Genomic DNA, 21,631 nt, shown 5'->3' on the forward strand with positions numbered 1-21,631 from the left:
AGCTGCTCACCTGATAACTCTCAGCGGAATCAGTCATGCCTTTTCTCCTGGTCAGATATGAAAAATTGATGTGCGCCTCAAGGCATGAGGTCTTCTGAAACGCCAGCTCTTCCTAATTGAAATTTTTGTTTCGGCCCTCAGGCGTTCTTCACAGAGGCCTACATGAAGAAGAATCCTGACCACCTGGAACGCATTGAAGTTTTAAAACACCTGATCGCTCTGCAGGTGACACTTCTGCGGATCTGTGTTGTGTTTGACCACTTGCACAAATGTTGAAAATTTCCCCAGTTGTGGGAGATGCAAACAAAGTCCACAGTAAATATGTAGATCATAATAGATTAACCCTTGTGTGCTGTTGGGGATGTTTTCATCCATTCTGGGGTGATTTTGAGTCCTAATTATGCCACAAAGTTCTCTGTGTTTCAGCAAATGGAATGATTTTTGGAGACAAGTCTTATTTTGACACATATTTGGGTAACATGCTTTATAATATACTAAATATAATCATGCATTCTTGATTCTTGGTGGTTTTTGCTGTTGTAAAAAAGGTAAAATTTGTCATTTTTGCTCTGCGTGCGTGCGCGTGTGTGTGTGTGACATTTTTGCACTTATCTTGATATTTCTGAGAAAAATTAACATAAGCAGCTCAGCTCTCATAATAAACTAAACATAGTAAGTGTATTTAGGCACACACACACACAATAATTTGTTGTTTTATTCAATAGAGCGTTTTTGCACAGGTCTATCTAAAGGGTTAATGCTGCCAACTGATGATCAACAGTAAAAAATTATACATTTGACACCTTGCTGACCACCAACAATCAAAAATGCATGATTATATGATATCATGGCTTTGCAATCAAAAAAATGTCATTATAATGAAAGTCAATGGGGCAAAACCAGCCCTGAACATAACAAAAGGGTAGACAATTTGAACAGTAGGTGAAGGTTAATGAAGTAAAAAAAGGTCACACTTCATTTTAATGTACAATTTATGCTATTAACAAACCTTAAATAAGTCTTTTAGCTTAACAAATGACTTAGCTGCCTGTTAATAACTTAGTTAGTGAGGTAGTAGTTGGTTTATGCAGGGATGTAAAATAAGATCATATTTATGAGTGCTAATAAACAATTCAAATCTTAATAATGGACAGGTAATAAGCCAGTAGTAAATAATGTCAACTGTTACTTAAACTGAAGTGTAACCAAGAATAAATGTGTATATATATTTAAGGCTTCATACACAGAAAATTGTTTAAGTAAAGATAACTTTCCCTGCCTCCTTAAAATAAATTATGCTTTTGATAAAAGATTAAGATGGCAAATTTACAAAATAATAGATGCATTGTTTATAGCAAGCACTACAAGCAAATACATTTTAATTTCACTCCAACTTTAATTTTTTTTTTACATATATACTGACAATTGTTACCGATATTTGTAAACTACACAGTATTTGTTATATGAACTGTATTTTACTGTAGGACAGTTATGCTGTATGTTACTGTATTTTAAAGTTTAAAGAGTATATTTTACACTAAAGATATACATAAAATTCTATAAATATGTATATATATATATTTATGTATAAATACATAAATAGCTAGATAAATGGGGTGCTGTAAATGTAAATATACTGTAGTATATCTTACTGTAAGTTACTGGCGAACTGCTGCCAGGAAGTTACCGTAGGTTCGACATGACATTGTTAACAGTGTGTATGTTCTGCATCAAAGTGAAATACTTCATTGTTCAATTTTAAAGTTGAATTGTGAAAATTACTGTATATTTTACAGTAAAGATATACATAGGCTTACTGTTAATACATAAACAACAAGATAAACGGTGCTGTAAATGTAAATACAGCATTTCTGCTGTAACTTATTACTGGTGAACTGCTGCAGGGAAGTTACTGTAGATTTGACATGAAATTGTTAACGGTGTTTATGTTGTGCTATAAAAACATCAATGTGAAATACATTTCAGTGCTCAATTTTTAATGTTGATAATACTTCAGATCCCACTGCTTGATGAGGGGATTCGGATCCATGGAGAGAAATCTACAGAGCAGCTCAAACCACTTCACAACAGAATCGTCACCTGCTTCCAGGACCTGCGTGCCAAAGTGGAGAAACTCTACGGCGTCATTACTCTGGTGAGTTCGACAAACACTACGACTAAGTGAAGTTTATTCATAAACTAATTACGAGATGATCACTTGCTTATGATTGAAACCGGCTGGTCCCGCATTGGCTAACACATGGTTCGCCAATCAGACAATACCTTAACTCACTATAAATAACCAAAGTTTCTTACCTTAGTCTTTGTCTTGAAGAATCCCCCCTCCCACCCCTACTCCTCCCTCCTTTTTCTATATTGGGCGACACAGTGGCCCAGTGATTAGCACTGTTGCCTCACAGCAAGAATGTCACCAGTTAGTCCTTACTGGGCCTGTCGACATTTCTGTGTGGAGTTTGCAAGTTCACCTTGTGCTCGTGTGGGCTTCCCCAGGATTCCTCGGTTTCCTCTCACAGACCAAAAACATGCGATATAAGTAAATTGACCAAAGCAAATTGGCAGCATAGACGAGCTGTTAGTAAGCAGTATATCTCTCTATGGCTATCCCTATAATCTGTCATCAGCCATAAACAAGTCGGAGGAGTTCTCGAGATCTACCTGAGCTCAAACTTTCCTCTCGCCCTGCTAATGGTAGGGGGCCCAGGGCTCAAGGATCTTACAAGCTCAGGGCTCTCTCCCGGGACACCATGCCAAACACATTCTATAATCAATCACCAGCTAAGTGTGAACTCTTGAAAAGAGGGATTTGCAGTTTCTAGGTGAAAATGCTTTAGAGCTTAGGAAACATGGAGTGTAGTGGTACTGGTGAAAACTTTCCGTGCAGATCTTTGGGTTTGTACTGAACAAACAGAGTTATTTTAATCACTGCATGTGTGAAACTTAATTCAAAACTTTAGTTTTTTATTTCTTCATGTAAATGTCTTCAATCAATATTGATTCTTAAATCCCAAGATTGATCTACAGTAAAAGTCCAAATTATTAGCCTTTCTGTCATTTTTTTTTCTTTTTAAAACATTTCCCAAATGATGTTTAACCCTCTGAGGTCGCCAGATCATCACAGCATGATTAGTATCTCTTTTTTTCTTATTAGTACCAACGACACTAAGAATATTCTGATGATTTTGGTCACACAAATAATTGTTATTCACCATTCGATTCTGTTAGGTGTCTGCTTTTTGTGTACATACACAATAACAACAAAAGTGTGTGCTTTTGCTAAATAAGGAAATTAAACAGTGTGCACATTCTTTCTTTTGTCTCGCTGTAAACTGTTTTCAGAAACCCGTTAGTAAAATGCACTGAAACTCTGCGAAAACAAGACACACAGGCATGAGACATATACAGTGCTCAGCATAATTGAGTACACCCTATTTTGAAAATGAGTATTTTTCTTCATTTCTCAGTGAATATAGGCAATGAATTTTGTGCATTTAAAAAAAACAGATTTATTAAACTGATATATTTATTAAAATAATATTTTAGTCACCGAACATATTTAGAAACTGAAAGATAATACAATTAAATTCAAGCTAAATATTGCAAAAATAAAAATTACAACCTACAAAATTTCAAGAAGCTGACGCAGTGGTGCTGTAGGTAGAGCTGTTGCCTCACAGCAAGAAGGTCGCTGGTTCGAGCCTCGGCTGGGTCAGTTGCCGTTTCTGTGTGGAGTTTGCATGTCGTCCCTGTGTTCGTGTGGGTTTCCTCCGGGTGCTCCGGTTTTTCACAGTCCAAAGACATGCGGTACAGGTGAATTGAGTAGGCTGAAGTGTATGAGTGTAAATGAGTGTGTATGGATGTTTCCCAGAGATGGGTTGCAGCTGGAAGGGCATCCGCTGCTTAAAACATGTGCTGGATAAGTTGGCGGTTCATTCCGCTGTGGCGACCCTGGATCAATAAAGGGACTAAGTCAAAAAGAAAATGAATGAATGAATGAAAATTTCAACAATTTTTTAACATTTTTTGCTTCTCTTGACTTTTCCTCTTTTTAAATTTGTATTTAATATTTTTCTATAATATAAAAATTTGGGTGTACTAGTTTTTGTACCGTTATTTTGTTAGATAAGCTCCAGATTTGGCTTCAGTACTGACTAATCTAATGTATATGACCAAAAATGAATTTAAAAGAAAGATATGTGAGGGGTGTACTTCTATATGCTGAGCACGATATCTAAAGAACCTTAAAATGTATACTTTTAAATGCAGCGAGTGCATGTTGTAAACAAGTATCGTTACAACACTACAACACTATATCTAGTTTCTTAGTCTGAGCTCATTATTTTTAGTGCGACTGTAATGTGAAGTGGATGCTGGACAAATGAAGTTCAGGTCCAAACGCTGGTTTATTGAACAGAGAATGGTCAGGCAGGCTACAGTCAATGCAGGGACAAGCAGATTTACACAGGAAGTCCAGAGTCATAGTCAAATAACAGGCGAGTGGTCAATACAGGCAGGGAGCAGACAACATAAACAAACAAACAAACAAGGCGAGGATCAAAAACATGGCAAGGCAAAAGATAATGTTCACAGTGACAGTATAACAAGACCCAGCCAAAAGGTTGATGTTTACTATATTTAAAGTCCATCTAACCAGTCTTTGAGCAGCTTCCAGCTGTGTGAGTGTAATCAATTGTGATCTGGAACAGGTGTGTGTGTGTGTGTGTGTGGTGCATAACTGAAACAGATTTACAGTCCTTTAAAGATCTGCTAGGATTAGATCGCTGGTGTTTGTGACAGCGACCATGACCAGAGGCTACTTTGTTATTACAATTGTCCACGTGAGACGCGCGCAACATGTAAACTGGGCTCATGTAAACTGGAATCTCCATGAATACATGAGACATACCTGCATAAAACCTTTAAAAGAAGCATCTCAAACCGCTTTACAATACATACAGTCACAAGTCATAATTATTAGCCCTCCTGTGAATGCTTCAAATATTTCCCAAATGATGGTTAACAGAGCAAGGAATTTTTCACAGTATTTCCTGTAATATTTTTTCTTCTGAAGAAAATCTTATTTGTTTTATTTTGGCTAGAATAAAAGCAGTTTTTAATTTTTAAAAAACATTTAAATGTCAATAACATTAGCCCCCTAAAGCAATATATTTTTTCAGATTGTCTACGGAACAAACCATCATTATACAATAACTTGCCTAATTGCCCTAATCAACCTAGTTAAGCCTTTAAATGTCACTGTAAGATGAATACCAGTTTCTCAAAAAAATCTACTGAAATATTATGTACTGTCATAATGGCAAAGATAAAATAAATCAGTTATTAGAAATTAGTCACTAAAACTATTATGCTTTGAACAAATTTCAACAGTACAACAGTAAATAATGGCAGAGTGACGTATATAGTAGCTGAAATTCACGTCAGAGATTTTTGTGTGTATATCTGTATCTCCAGCCCTGCTCTCTGACAGAGAAGAAAAAGAGTCGTGTCGGTTCAGTGGTGATGCCGTATATCATGTCGTCCACACTCAGACGGATGTCCACCATCTCAAACGCCTCCTCTGGTCACTCCAGCGGCTCCGGATCCTCAGACGGGAACTCCTCTAGACCTGCATCCCAGGAGTCAGTATCTGCACATCACACGCTCTTATTCTCTTAATCTCCTCGCTTTCTGCACCACACTGAGGGCTCATTTGTCGCAGGACAGAGGTTTCGTGGTCAAGGAAAGGTCATGCAATGATTCAGTTTGCCGTGTAATTACATTACTTTCTGCTAGTGGGTTTGCTGCTGCTTTAACACCCTTTAATTGGTTGTTGTAGGTGCTGGATAAATGGATTCTCATTAAACAAGTCCTTAATTACCATGCAACTCCCCCCATAATTTAGATTTATTTAAAAACCCTAGGCTCATGTTGAAGTAAATTACAACCTTTACAGGGATAGTTTAGCCAAAACGGAAAATTCTGTCATCATTCACTCATCACAAGCTTGTTTTCATTCTGTTGAACACAATAGAAGATATTTTGAATGTTGAAGTCACACTTGACTATAAGGTTTCATTAGTTGAAACATGAACTAATAATGAACAACACTTTATTAAAGGTCCAGTGAAATTAAAATTAGGGCAGGGCGATATTGCAAACAAAAAAAAAAAATCACAATATGATGTTTCATGTCACTCGATATCGATAATTATTGAATATTTTTTAACAATACATTTAAGAATATTAGTTTTTTTATTCACTTTATTTTAATAAAAAATGTATTGCTTTATTTTAATTAAAAACAAAAAATATTTAAACAAAATATCTGACCTCTTTATGATAAAATAAACATACAGGTTAAAGAGTCCTTTACTTAGTAAGTCCTAAACTTAGTAATAAAATGTTACAAAATGTGTGCAATGGTAAAACATAGATACTGAACAATCAAAGCAAACTTTAATGTGTGAATAATAATGACACAGTAAACCTCAAACTCTGTAAACAAAACAAATTATGTTAATCAGATGTGAGCTTTCAAGTAAAGGAACCAATCATTATTATTCAAATACATACTGCCGCATTACAAATTGTGAAGTTGAATGAATACATTACCCCCTATGCTAAACAATCTTTGGGATGGGGTGCTAGTGGCTGGGATGCACAAGAAAAGAAACCAAAAAGCCACTCTGGCGACATCCTTACTGTACATACTTTTTTATTTACAATCTTCTTAAAGCTGCTATACCGCACTTATTTTCGCATGTGTTGTTATTCTGACCTGAAATGACAAGCATGTGCATGTGGATTCCTTAAGCATTTACAATGGACTTTGAGCTTGCACACCCATGTCATCTCTCATAACTAGGTGACCATCAACCCTTTTGTCAGAGGATGACAAACGGACAAATCATTGCTGCAGCTTCGATGCAAGTTTATAGAGAAGTAAAAAGCACTGCAGTTTTTGGGTGCGCTGAGTTTGTCTGAGGTAATTAGTCTCCCGTTATTACTGAAATGTGTATGTTCCGTATGAAGTGTGAAGCAGATTGGTTAGTTCTACTTAAATGAATAGTGACTCGCGGCATTCTGAAAAGTTGAGATGTTTTCAAATAGGTGCGGCTGGTAAATGTGCACTGTTCACGTGCGCGCCACTTGCACAACATGTGTGCGTCGCTACCATATGTGCGTTGTGTAAGCTGCATGCCTCCGTTGGAAATGACAAACTTACAGCCCAAGCCTATTGGCATTGCTTCCAAGGCACATGCTCAGCAGCTACATTTTAATAAAACTATAGCGCTTCATATCGAAACTTTATACCGAATTTTTTTTTTGTATCGATATTGACAATGGTGTTTGGTCAACAATTATCGATACCGATTTCATCGCCTAGCCCTAATTAAGATACTTTTTTTTTTTTTTTTAAATGTCAGTATCAGTATTGTTTTTTTAGGATATTTATAAGCTAATGCGCACCAAAATAGTGACAAACATTGCTTTTAGAAGATTTAAAGCTGATATAAACATGTAATTAATGAACAATTTTATTCACGTCACGTCGGGGCACGTCAGATACTAGATTTGATTGGTCACAATTTGATGAGAAACTAAAGTATGAGGTATACTTTAGTTTCTCATCAAATTGTGACCAATCAAATCTAGTATCTGACATGCCCCGCCCTCTTCAAGACCTTCACATTTGATGCACTTGTGATCAGCCACTCTTCCTGCAGAGTGGTGATACATAAAACTTCAAATAAAACTTCACGGGATCTTTAATCAAAGTTCAACATTTACTAATGCATTATTAACATCCAAATTCACATTAGTTAATGCACTGTGAGTTAAGATAAACTAGAACTGAACAAATGTATTTTCATCAACTAACATGAACAAATACTGTAATAAATGTATTCTTCATTGTTTGTTCATGTTAGTAAATGCACTAATTAACATTAACTAATACAACCTAGATAACACTATAATAACTACACACTATCAAATTAAATGTTATATTTTGACACTCCTGTTATTCAACAATGTTTAAACTTCACAGTAATTTTATTTTTTTAGATTAGCTTGCAAAGATTTATTGTTCAGTTGATACTGAGGCTTTAATTGTGATTTGTACAGAATTTATAAACCATACAGTAAATAGTCCTGACTTTAGATTAGGTCGCAAAACTGGATGAAGTTGAGTTAATAAAGCATTTATTAACATGCAAACTAACTTTTAATATATGCCTGAGTAATAAGATATAAAAATGTTGATTTAAATACTTTATTAATCTTGTTAAATAACTGGTTTGTAAATAATGCAGTACTTTAGTGATGTAAAATTCATCATTATCAAAGTTTGAAAGCACAGTCATTAAGCACATTGTGCATGTGCCTTTAAAGGGCACCTATGGTGAAAAATCTACTTTTCAAGCTGTTTGGACAGAAATGTGTGTAAGTATAGTGTATAAACTGTCATATTGGGGTAAAATAAACACACCCAGTCCTTTTTTTTTCAAATTTAACAACATAAAAACGGTGGACCTATTAGAGCGGTTTTCAGATCGACCGCAACTTTACTTAGGAGTGCGGTCCCCCCGCCCACCAATATTGATTGACAGCTGCGTGCATTAACATGTCCGGTAGTCACGTGTATAATCATATCAACAAGAGAGGATGAGCGCAAAGCAGCTGGGAATAAAAGGTCTGTTCAGTTCGCTAGAGTCATCAATCATCATCAAATGTGATCAAGAGTGAGTTTCACAAGATTAAAATGTTTTAAAACAGAGCATGTGTGTAATGAATTACAGCGATTCACTTCAGATTTACTTCATCAGCACAGCCGCGTGTCAGAACAATTATAAAGGAAGACGCTTCAATCGAGGTTTGTGGACGTTAAATCAGGTTTATTTTGTACATTAATATAAGAGATATCCATACAGCAGTGGAGATTACCAGTATCATGTCACATATGAGTGCAAAACGAGTGCAAAGCTTAACGCGCTGTCTCTCTCTCTCTCTCTCTCTCTCTCTCTCTCTCTCTCTCTCTCTCTCTCTCTCTCTCTCTCTCTCTCTCTCTCTCTCTCTCTCTCTCTCTCTCTCTCTCTGTGTGCGTGTGTGTCTGCGTGTCTGAGCTATGTGTGTGTGTGTATGTCTGCGCTACGTGTGTGTGTGTGTGTGTGTGTATGTGTCTGCGCTATGTGTTTGTGTCCTTGCTGTGTGTGTGCGTGAACTTTGTAATGACATTGTGTGTGACTCGTTGCAAATCCACAAAAAATGCATCAAATATTGATTGTTAAAGTTCTTACTGTAATATTTCTCACACACGTTACGTGAGATCTGCTTCCTGAGGCAGCCGAGGGCGGCAATTGCTGACAGGCACGTGGGAACGGTGGGCGGGGAGGACTAGCCTTAAAGGTTCCAGTACAAAAAAACAGCCAAACCTTTTTTCCAGCTATAATACAGACACTTCAAACAGCTATAATAAATAATCTGATGAGTGTTTTGAGCTGAAACTTTACAGACACATTCTGGGGACACAAAAGACTTATATTAAATATGAAAAAAGGGGTAACCTATGTGCCCTTTAAATCAAGAACACATCATTTGCAGCTGTATTTATGAACTGCTTACTATCATCAATAATGTAGAGATAACAAATTATGAATTAACTATTTGGTATTGCTTACTAAATGGTGTAGTGTGTAGTTAGTATAAAGTGTTACCCAACTTTATTGTAAAGCGTTACCAATGTTGGAAACATGTAACCATTGACTTCCATAGTATTTGTTTGTCCTACTATGGAAGTCAATGGTTACATATTACTAACATTATACTAATACTTTTAATTACTAACTTATTTTGTGATCAACAGGAAAAAGGAAACTTAAAAAAGCTTTTGAACCAATTGAGTAAATTTTCGTTTTGTTTGGTGAACTATTCCTTCAACCAGTTTCAATGGTCAGCATGCTTTTCTATTGAGTACAAGCAGAAGATGTTAATCCAGATGAATCAATCAAAATTTCTTCCTGCGAAGGCATTATTGTGATTGTGCACATTATACAGACAAACGCACACACATGTTAAAAGCTCATAGAGATCTGCATTGTTTGATGTCATCCGTTCATGTGAGAAAAGCAGTTCTTGGTCAATACTTCTTTCTGACGATTTTTTTTTCCATTGATCAATCTGAAGTGGTCAGCACACTGTCCTTTAAGTGTGTTTTTCCAGCAAAATCATTATTGAGATTGAACGATGATCATGTGCACATCATACCGATGAACAAACAAACAGATGTGAAAAGCTTTTATAGATGTGCATTATTTGATATCATTAGAGTATGTGCTTTATTAGAAAATGTATTTTTGCTCGATAACCCTTTATGTTTTTTTCCTCTATTTTATACGCGCTGTTTTAAAAATTGGCAGATGAATTCAATTTAGTCAATCTGAAGTGTTCAGCACACTGTCCTTCTGTCCTTTAAGTCTTTTCTTTCGTCAAAGTCATTATTGTGATTGAATGATGGTGCACGTGTGTGCACATAATACTGATGAACAAACAAATCTAAAAGCTTACATAGGATCGGCATTGCTAGATACAATCATATGCTTTATTAGAAAATATATGCTTTATTAGAAAATTTAATTTTGCTTCATAACCCTTCTTGATGTTTATTTTTTCAATAATTCCCACAGTAATTATATTCTGTATCCCACTGTTTGAAGAATTGGCGAATTAATTCATATTAGTCAATCTGAAGTGATCAGCACATCATCCTTCTATAAGTGTGTTTTCTCAGCAAAATCATTGAGATTAAATAATAGGGCACTCATGTGCATATCATACCAAGTAGAAAAACAAACAGATGTAAAAAGCATGTATAGATGTGCATTATTTGATATCATTGGAGTATGTGCTTTATTAGAAAATGTATCCCCCCCCCCAACTATCTTCATTTAATATGTGCTGTTTTAAGAATCTAAATTAGTCAATCTGAAGTGGTCAGCACAGTGTCCTTCTGTCCTTAAAGTGTTTTTTTTCCCATCAAATTCATTATTGAGATTGAATAAGGAACAAAAAGCTTAAATAGGTTGGCGTTTCTTGATACAGTTCAAGTATTTGCTTTAGGCATGGGCCGCTATAAGATTCTGACGGTATGATAACCTTGGATATAAATATGACGGTTTCGCGGTATCACAGTATTGAGATTACTGCTATAAAATATATTCTTTTTTAAATGTCTGGGTTAAAACACAGCAACCTTTTCCCCTTTGAACACAATCTATTTTATTTTAGCAAACATTTAAAATATTTTGGAGCAGTAAACATGTCAAGCTAAATAGTTCAAATGAATTATTGACTTCTGCTGTCTTCATTGATTTCAAAAACACAGATTTTTTTTTTTTTTTAACAATTTAAAACGGCATCTTTGGATATTTTTTCTGCTGGAATTACTGTTGTCCTAAAAAACAAACAAAAAAAATGTAAATCTTACTCAAACCTTAGAAACAGACAATGTTGACAGTTTTAAAACCTTGACTTTTCCAAACCGTGGTATACCTTGAACACGGTTATCGTCCCATGCCTAATATGCTTTATTAGAAAATTAAAAGCCCTTCTTGATGATTCTTTGTTCAATAATCCCCTCCAATTATTATATTCTGTATGCCACTGTTTTAAGAATCGGCAAGTGAATTCATAATAGACAAGCAAAAGTGGTCAGCACACTGTGCTTTAAGTGTGTTTTTCCAGCAATATCATTATTGAGATTAAATGATAGGGCACATCATGTGCACATCATACTGATGAACAAACAAATGTAAAGGTTTATATAGATCGGCATTGCTTAATACAATTACAGTATATGCTTTATTAGAAAATAGTTTTTTTGGTTGATAACCCTTCTTGATGTTTCTTTGTTCAAAAATCCCCTCCAATTATTATATTCTGTATCCCACTGTTTGAACAATTAGCTGATGAATCCAAATTAGTTAATCTGAAGTGGTCAGCACACTGTCCTTCTGTCCTTTAAGTGTGTTTTTCCAGCAAAATCATTATTGAGATTGATCGATGGCGCACTCATGTGCACATCATACTGATTAGCAAACATACAGATGTATAAAGGGTGTATAGATGTGCATTGTATATGCTTTATTAGAAAATTTATCTTTGGTCTATAACCCTTGATCTTTATCCCCGTTTACCTCCATTTAATTCATGTGCTGTTTTAAGAACTGGCTGATGAATCTACAGTAAATTAGTCAATCTGAAGCACACTAGCCTTCTGTCCTTAATTTGTATTCTTCCTGCAGTCATTATTGAGATTGCATGATGATGTACACATACACATCATACAGACAAACACATATGGAAAAAGCTCACATAGATGTCCATCCTTTGATATCATTTAAGTTTGTGCTTTATTGGAAAAGTTATTCTTGATAAGTAACAATTTGTAATATAGTTTAAATTAATAATTAGCATTTCAGTTATAGCCTCTTTGCCAAGCCTGTCTTCACTCTTGATGCTCTTGATCATTTTAATAAGACTACGTATTGCTTAAGGGTTAACTTAAAACCTATTTTTATATCTATTTTATTTGTGCCTGCTTTATTGGACACATGTTGTTATGTTGTATGCAGACAATATACACTCACTGGCCACTTTATTAGGTACACCTGTCCAACTGGTCGTTAATGCAAATTTCTGATCAGCCAATCACATGATTGCCAACAACAACTCAATGCTTTTAGGCATGTAGACATGGTCAAGACGATCTGCTGCAGTTCAAACCGAGCATCAGAATGGGGGAGAAAGGGGATTTAAGTGACTTAAACGTGGCATGGTTGTTGGTGTCAGACAGGCTGGTCTGAGTATTTCAGAAACTGCTGATCTACTGGGATTTTCACGCACAACCATCTCTGGGGTTTACAGAGAATGGTCTGAAAAAGATAAAATATCCAGTAAGCGGCAGTTCTGTGGGCACAAATGCCTTGATAATGCCAGAGGTCAGAGGAGAATGGCCAGACTAGTTCCAGCTGATAGAAAGGGAACAGTAACTCAAATAACCACTCATTGCAACTGAGATCAGCAGAAGAACAACTCTGAATGCACAACACGTCCAACCTTGAGGCAGATGGGCTACAGCAGCAGAAGACCACACCGGGTGCCAATCCTGTCAGCTAAGAACAGGAAACTGAGGCCACAGTTCGCACAGGCTCACCAAAATTGGACAATAGAAAATTGGAAAAACGTTGCCTGGTCGATTTCTGCTACGACATTCGCATGTGGGGTCAGAATTTGGCATCAACAATGGTTATCAATGGTTCAGGCTGGTGATGGTGGTGTAATGTTGTGTGGGATATTTTCTTGGCACACTTTGGGCCCATTAGTACGAAGTGAGTATCAGCCTACAGCCTACCTGAGTATTGTTGCTGACCATGTCCATCCCTTTATGACCACAGTGTACCCATCTTCTGATGGCTACTTCCAGCAGGATAACGCTCCATGTCATAAAGCACAAATCAACTCAGACTGGTTTCTTGAACATGACAATGAGTTCACTGTACTCAAATGGCCTCCACAGTCACCAGACTCAATCTAATAGAGCACCTTTGGGATGTGGTGGAATGGGAGATTCGCATCATGGATGTGTTCCAGACAAATCTGCAGCAACTGTGTGATGCTATCATGTCAATAAGGACCAAAATCTCTGATGCATATTTCCAGTATTTTGTTGAATCTATGCCACAAAGGATTAAGGCAGTTCTGAAGGCAAAAGGGTCCAACCTGGTGCTAGTATGGTAATCAAATAGAACCCTAATAAAGTGGCTGGTGAGTGTATATGGTCACACTTTATTTTAATGTACAATTCATCTTATTACAAACCATTAACTAAGACTTTTAGCTCAATAAACAACTAATTAGCTGCTTAATAATAGTTAGGAAGGCAGTAGTTGGGTTTCTATGATGGGTAGGATCAGGGTTGTACAATAAGATCATACTTTATAAGCAACTAATAAACAGTTCATATTCTAATAAGCAGGCATTTAGGCAGTAGTAAATGGTGTGAATTGTTACTTAACTGTACTCATACTGCGCTTTATAATGTTGTAATGTCTTAACCCTTTTTCTTAATTTAGTGAATAATTTTGTATTTTTATTTTATTCAGTCAAAATAGTATGTTCATTTGAAGTATTATTTATCAATCATCAGCTATGAATTCAAACATTCAACATAATGTACATTGAATGATTAATAGAAAAACAAAACAAGCAAACAAAGAAACAAGCAACTGTGCTGCACGAATAATTTCATACTGATATGAACAGAGTTCTACAACATCCCATTCATATCATACAATTGTCCTTCAAAAGAGTTTTGTCATTGTATATTTTCTTTTTTACATGTTTAAACTGAAGAATTTAATATGTTCTAGTGGTTATACTTCAGTGTTGTGCCTACTTATAATAGTCAAGAGCAAAACTCAAATCATTTCTCTTTTAAATGTAATGTTTCCAATTAAGCTTGAAAAACACTGACTTTCCTTTTATATCTGTATATCTATGTTAACGCTTTTGGCAAATGTGCTCTTATTAAAATGCCACTGAAGTGTGTTTATATAAGTAACAATTACCAAGTCAGGCATCTAGAAGAACAAGATCAAAATTCTGGTCAATCTCTGAAGAGTAACTGCATGTACAACCAAAACATACTTTATGTCAAAAATGTATGCAATTTATGCTGTATGAAGGTTTTTCTTTCTCCGTCGTTCAAAGCCATGAGTGTTTTCATATTCAGCTGAGACATACTGCATTAGGACTAATGCACTGACCTGTTTCTAGACCAGAATACTTAACCGGTATTGTTGTTGTGTAAATGCATAATACATAGCCCACTTATTAGGGTTGTCGCGATACCATTAATTCATCTTATGATTCTATACCAGCTGAAGTATCTTGATACCTAATAGTATTGCGATACTGTAGTTTATAACTCAAATTATTATTATTATTATTATTATTATTATTTTGTTACAATGTTAATATAGGTCTACTTGAATTTAATTCATAATTCCTTTATTATTGAAAATTTATTCAAATCTATTCATTCTTTTTGTCTATTTTCTAGATAACTGACCAGCAAAAAACACATTAAAATAAAGATGCAAATTATACCAAGCAAAATTTGTGACAAAAAGAGCATTTTCCCAACAAAATTAGGCTATAGGAAGTGGTCAAATTTTTTTTTTAATGTTTCCTGTTGCTAGTTTTTGTTTTTTTCATCTGTTTTTTATTTTTTATTTTTTAGTCTTATCAGTTAACAATCCAAAGTAATTCAAAATTTCACTCTGTGAGCCGTTCTTTTTAGGAGATTGTTACGGTTGTTGTAGCTACTAAATCATTTGTAGGTACCCCGTTAATGACAATACAACCGTTTACAAACTTCAGTGGCACCGCCAGTCTTTTGGAGGCATAGTATCGCGATACTACCATAGTACTAGTTAACCGTGCAACCCTACCACGTATATATGTTAGTCAGGAGTAATTATACTCAAATCATTTCTCCTTTAAATGTAATGTTTCCATTTAAGCTTGAAAAACACTGACCTTCCTTTTATGCGAGTTTTTCTTTCTGTATTGCTCAAATCCATGAGTCTTTTCATATTCAGCTGAAACGTACTGTAATAGGACTAATGCACTGACCTGTTTCTAGACCAGAATACTACACCGGTATTGTTGTTGTGTAAATGCATAATACATAGCCCACTTATTAGGGTTGTCGCGATACCATTAATTCATCTTATGATTCTATACCAGCTGAAGTATCTTGATACCTAATAGTATTGCGATATTGTAGTTTATAACTCAAATTATAAAGAAAATGGTCAGAAATACAATATTTTGTTCTAATGTTATAATATGTCTACTTGAATTTAATTCATAATTCCTTTATTATTGAACATTTATTAAAATTTATTCATTCTTTTGTCTATTTTGTAGATAACTGGCCAACAAAAAAACACATTCAAATAAAGATACAAGCTATACCAAGCAAAATTTGTAACAAAAAGAGGATTTTCCCAACAAAATTAGGCTATAGGAAGTGGTCAGAAAATAGTTTCAATGTCTCCTGTTGCTATTTTTGGGTTTTTCATCTGTTTTTTATTTAATTTTTTTAGTCTTATCAGGTAAAAATCTGAAGTAATTCAAAATTTCACACTGTGAGCCGTTCTTTTAAGGAGATTGTTGCGGTTGTTGTAGCTACTAAATCATTTGTAGGTAGACCGTTAATGACAATACTACCGTTTACAAACTACTGTGGCACCGCCAGTCTTTTAAAGGCAGAGTATTGCGATACTACCATAGTACTAGTTAACCGTGCAAACCCTACCACTTATATGTTAGTCAAGAGTAATTATACTCAAATCATTTCTCCTTTAAATGTAAAGTTTCCATTTTAGCTCGAAAAACACTGACCTTCCTTTTATGCGTGTTTTTCTTTCTGTATTGCTCAAATCCATGAGTCTTTTCATATTCAGCTGAAACGTACTGTAATAGGACTAATGCACTGACCTGTTTCTAGACCAGAATACTACACCGGTATTGTTGTGTAAATGCATAATACATAGCCCACTTATTAGGGTTGTCGCGATACCATTAATTCATCTTATGATTCTATACCAGCTGAAGTATCTTGATACCTAATAGTATTGCCATATTGTAGTTTATAACTCAAATTATAAAGAAAATGGTCATAAATACAATATTTTGTTCTAATGTTATAATATGTCTACTTGAATTTAATTCATAATTCCTTTATTATTGAACATTTATTAAAATGTATTCATTCTTTTGTCTGTTTTGTAGATAACTGGCCAACAAAAAAATAGCTATACCCAGCAAAATTTGTTACAAAAAGAGCATTTTCCCAACAAAATTAGGCTATAGAAAGTGGTCAAAAAATAGTTTCAATGTTTCCTGTTGCTATTTTTGGGTTTTTCATCTGTTTTATTTTATTTTATTTTTTTAGTCTTATCAGGTAACAATCCAAAGTAATCCAAAATTTCACTCTGTGAGCCGTTCTTTTTAGGAGATCGCGATACTACCATAGTACTAGTTAACCGTGCAACCCTATCATGTATATATGTTAGTCAAGAGTAATTATACTCAAATCATTTCTCCTTTAAATGTAATGTTTCCATTTAAGCTTGAAAAACAAGCGTGTTTTTCTTTCTGTATTGCTCAAATCCATGAGTCTTTTCATATTCAGCTGAAACGTACTGTAATAGGACTAATGCACTGACCTGTTTCTAGACCAGAATACTACACCGGTATTGTTGTTGTGTAAATGCATAATACATAGCCCACTTATATGTTAGTCAAGAGCAATTATACTTAAATCATTTCTCTTTTAAATGTAATGTTTGCAATTAAGCTTGAAAAACACTGACCTTCCTTTTATATTTGTATATCTATGTTAACACTTTTGGCAGATGTGCTCTTATTAAAATGCCACTGAAGTGTGTGTATATATAAGTAACAATTACCAAGGCAGGCGTCTACTGTACAAGAATAAGATCAAAATTCTGGTCAATCTCTGAAGAGTAACTGCATATACAACCAAAACCTATGTCAAAAATGTATGCAACTTATGCTATATGAAGGTTTTTCTTTTCCACCGCTCAGAGGCCATGAGTCTTTTCATATTCAGCTGAAACACATTAGGACTAATGCACTGACCTGTTTCTAGACCAGAATACCAAACCTGTGTTGTTGTTGTGTAAATGCATAATACATAGCCAGCATGCTCGGAGGATTTGTGCAGGTGTGCAGAAGATTTTGATCTGATTGTGTCTGTTTTCTCCCAGTTCGCTGCTCTCCCGGGTGAGCGACAACAGGGTTTCGGTTCTGTCCCGCTCGGAGGAAGATAATCGGATAAGTAAGAAGAACAGGAAGGAGTGGAGTGTGAGCAAGTCTCAGGTCTTACTGGAGCGACCCGCTGACACAGACGAGGTGCCGCGAGCTTTTGTGTTTATTTCTTTCTGTTCATGGCTGTCAGTGAGCTGCTCGTAGCATTATGGGTCAGATTTATTAACAGCTTGTGGCAGCGCATAACAAAGCTACTGTCAGGATTTGAGAAAGATGCACAGCAAACAATTAGTGATGAAAAGGCAATGGCGTAGCTATTTTTGCCTTATTGAATATTAGGCCGTGTCCACACTTACACTGGTGTTTTTATAAACCGGCTTCATTTAAAAAACTAAACAAAACTGAAATTTCATGACTGAAATTTTGTTATTAAATAAAACAAAACAATGTGATGCATGACCAACCAATGAAATCTTTAATAAGTGATCTAATCCTGCAATGGGACTATTGTGGATGTACTCATTGCGATATCCATGCTCGATTGATATATTATTCAGCCCTAGTTGTGAATACACACCCTCTAGTGGCAAAAATGACATACTGTGGCTTTAACACATCACAGTACTATCATCAGTGTTGGGGAAAGTTACTTTAGAAAGTAATGCATTACAATATTGAGTTACTTCCCAAAAAAGTAACTAGTTGTGTTAGTTATTTCATTTTACATCGTTATAAACAACAGGCACGTGCAGAAAGGGGGTTTGGGTGCTTAAGTACCTGCCCTTCTCTTGGAGAGAAAGTTAATCCTTAAAATGAAAGTGCCTCTCTTTTGCACACGGATCCCCTATCTGCAACACTCCAGACGCTCTTCAGCTTCGTGGCCAACCCACGCCCCAATCATTAACCCAATCGTTAACCAGTTTTGCCTTCAAAATTGTTTTTTTTAAATGAACAACCAACTTTCTGTGGTAAAGTGTGTGTGAAGAAGATTTTTATTTACTAAACCTATATGAAGACATTTAATTGGGTGAGTGGAAGGCCCTACGTATCTGCCATTATATATCTTTGAAAACAGGTGATAGGTTAAGGCAAAGGGGTCATAAAAGAGCATGAGAGAGGACTTGGGGATGCATTGAGAACCATCCGTGTCAGAAAGTCATGAAATGTATACAACACATGTTGAAACTGTCATGTATATTTGAAAAGACACATACTGTATGGGAGAGAAGAGTCCAGTTTATATGTTTGAAACATAGATACTAGTCATGATTACCTAATGTGAACTGTATGTGGAAAAACGGTGATGATTCTATTAGATCTGTACATTATAAGGGCCGACAAGGAGAGGGGTCTTTAAATAGACGTCGTAAAGGAGTAGGAGCTGGGAGAGGCCTGTTGAACCAGTAAACAGCTGTGAAAACACAAAGGTGGGAGGAAGCAAGGATAAAGGGGATAGCAAATTTGAGGGACACTGGATTTGTCCTGGGGAGAGACTGAGATGGGTCTGCTCCAGGCTGTCTCTGCTTTTTTGGGAAATATTCCAATAAAGTATATTCTTCTGATATTCATAACCCCAGTCTGAGCTTGATTCAGTAAGAGGAAAGCCAGAAACCACATCATGTGCTATTCTACTGCTGCTGAGGAGTAGATGATGTTTGCAGCACAGAATGATGACGCATGTCGCTCAATGATTATGGAAAAGTCACATGAAATCCGACATAACACTGCGGACGCATTGCAAAACATCAGATCTGTGTCTGATTTAATACCACAGATTAAAGTGACACAAATCTGAACTGAAAAGATCAGTTTCCATGCGGTTTGGGCTGTTCACACTGTCATTATCTGAGTCACATGGGCAAACAAATCAGATTCGGGCCACATTTGGCTGCAGTGTGAACATAGCCATAGTCACTGTGTGCAGGATTTAACGTGTCTACGTTCATTTTAATTCAGCATTTTTTAAAAGCGAATTAACTAAGCTAACTTAAATATTATGACTTATTTAAAAGTAGTTTAGAAAAGTAGTGCACTACTTTTTTTTAAAAGTAGTGCGTTACTTTACTCCTTGTTAAAATGTAATATTATTATGTAACTCACGTTACCTGTAATGTGTTACCCCCAACTATCGTGTTGGGATTTCAGTATCAAACTATGACTTGAGTGTGTGGTTACACCCCCAGTGTAGTTCATTTATTTGGCTTGACAACAACCTTAACCTCTACAATAAAGGATGCATACCGCTCCGTCCAACGAGCAGCTTTGGGACACTCTGACCATTGTTTGATTCATCTCATTCCAACCTACAGGCAGAAACTGAAAACAGCCAAACCTGTATTAAGATCTGTGAAAAGATGGACTAACGAAACAGAGCGAGATCTACAAGCCTGTTTCGACCTCACTGACTGGAGTGTTTTTGAAGCTGCTGCAAACGATCTGGATGAGCTCACAGAGACTGTAACATCTTATATCAGTTTCTGTGAAGACGTGTGCATTCCTACCAGGACTCAACTCACATACAATAATGACAAACCATGGTTCACTGTAAAACTCAGACAGCTACGTCAGGCCAAGGAGGTTGCTTACAGAAATGGGGATAGGGCCTTGTATAAACAGGCCAAATACACACTGGAAAAGGAGATCAGAGTCGCAAAAAGGAACTATTCTGAGAAACTAAGGAGTCAGTTCTCTTCCAGCGACTCAGCATCCGTGTGGAAAAGTTTGAAAAACATCACAAACTACAAGACACCATCCCCCAGCACTGTAGACAATGAACGACTTGCAAACGACCTGAATGAGTTTTACTGCCGGTTTGAGAAAACCCCCCACACCCACTCTGAACTGCTCTTCACGCCACCATTAACACCACCATCCCCCGCCTCCCTCATACCTGCCCTACAGTTCAGTGAAGAGGAGGTGTGCCAGGTCTTCCGGAAACAGAAGAGGAAAAAAGCACCAGGCCCAGATTTTATAACACCAGCCTGTTTAAAATCCTGTGCTGACCAACTGGCCCCCATCTTCACCCTGATCTTCAACAGATCACTGGAGCTGTGTGAAGTGCCCTCCTGCCTCAAACGCTCCACCATCATCCCCATCCCAAAGAAACCCAAACTTACAGGACTAAATGACTACAGACCGGTGGCACTAACATCTGTGGTCATGAAGTCCTTTGAAAAACTGATGCTGGCTCACCTGAAGGACATCACTGAACCCTCACTGGACTCTCTTCAGTTTGCCTACAGAGCAAACAGGTCTGTGGATGATGCGGTTAATATGGGACTGCATTATGCTCTGCAACACCTAGACAGACCAGGGACCTATGTGAGGATGTTGTTTGTTGACTTCAGCTCGGCGTTTAACACTATCATCCCAAAACTTCTCCTGCCCAAATTAACTCAGCTCTCTGTGCCCACCTCTGTCTGTCATTGGATCAACAGCTTCCTAACGGACAGGCAGCAGCTGGTGAAGCTGGGAAAATTCTCATCTAGCATCCGCACAATCAGCACTGGCGCCCCCCAGGGGTGTGTCCTCTCCCCACTGCTCTTCTCCCTGTACACGAATGACTGCACATCAAAAGACTCCTCTGTGAAGCTCTTGAAGTTTGCAGACGACACCACACTTATCGGCCTCATTCAGGACGGTGACGAGTCTGCCTACAGACAGGAGGTTAAGGAGTTGGCTGTCTGGTGTAGCCACAACAACCTGGAGCTCAACACGCTCAAAACAGTGGAGATGATAGTGGACTTCAGGA

General features: G+C 36.5%; 1 protein-coding gene across 1 annotated transcript in view; it reads left to right on the plus strand.

The window, feature by feature from the left end:
• dock5 (dedicator of cytokinesis 5) overlaps positions 1-21,631 on the plus strand; it is a 125,660-nt gene that overhangs the window by 97,616 nt on the left and 6,413 nt on the right. The window contains exons 36-39 of the mRNA XM_056463211.1: positions 142-225; positions 2,018-2,155; positions 5,491-5,657; positions 17,880-18,024. Coding sequence (XP_056319186.1) covers positions 142-225; positions 2,018-2,155; positions 5,491-5,657; positions 17,880-18,024 — 534 coding nt within the window. The remainder of the gene's footprint in view (positions 1-141; positions 226-2,017; positions 2,156-5,490; positions 5,658-17,879; positions 18,025-21,631) is intronic.

This window comes from Danio aesculapii, chromosome 8 (genome assembly GCF_903798145.1).
Source record: "Danio aesculapii chromosome 8, fDanAes4.1, whole genome shotgun sequence".
NCBI lineage: Eukaryota > Metazoa > Chordata > Actinopteri > Cypriniformes > Danionidae > Danio > Danio aesculapii.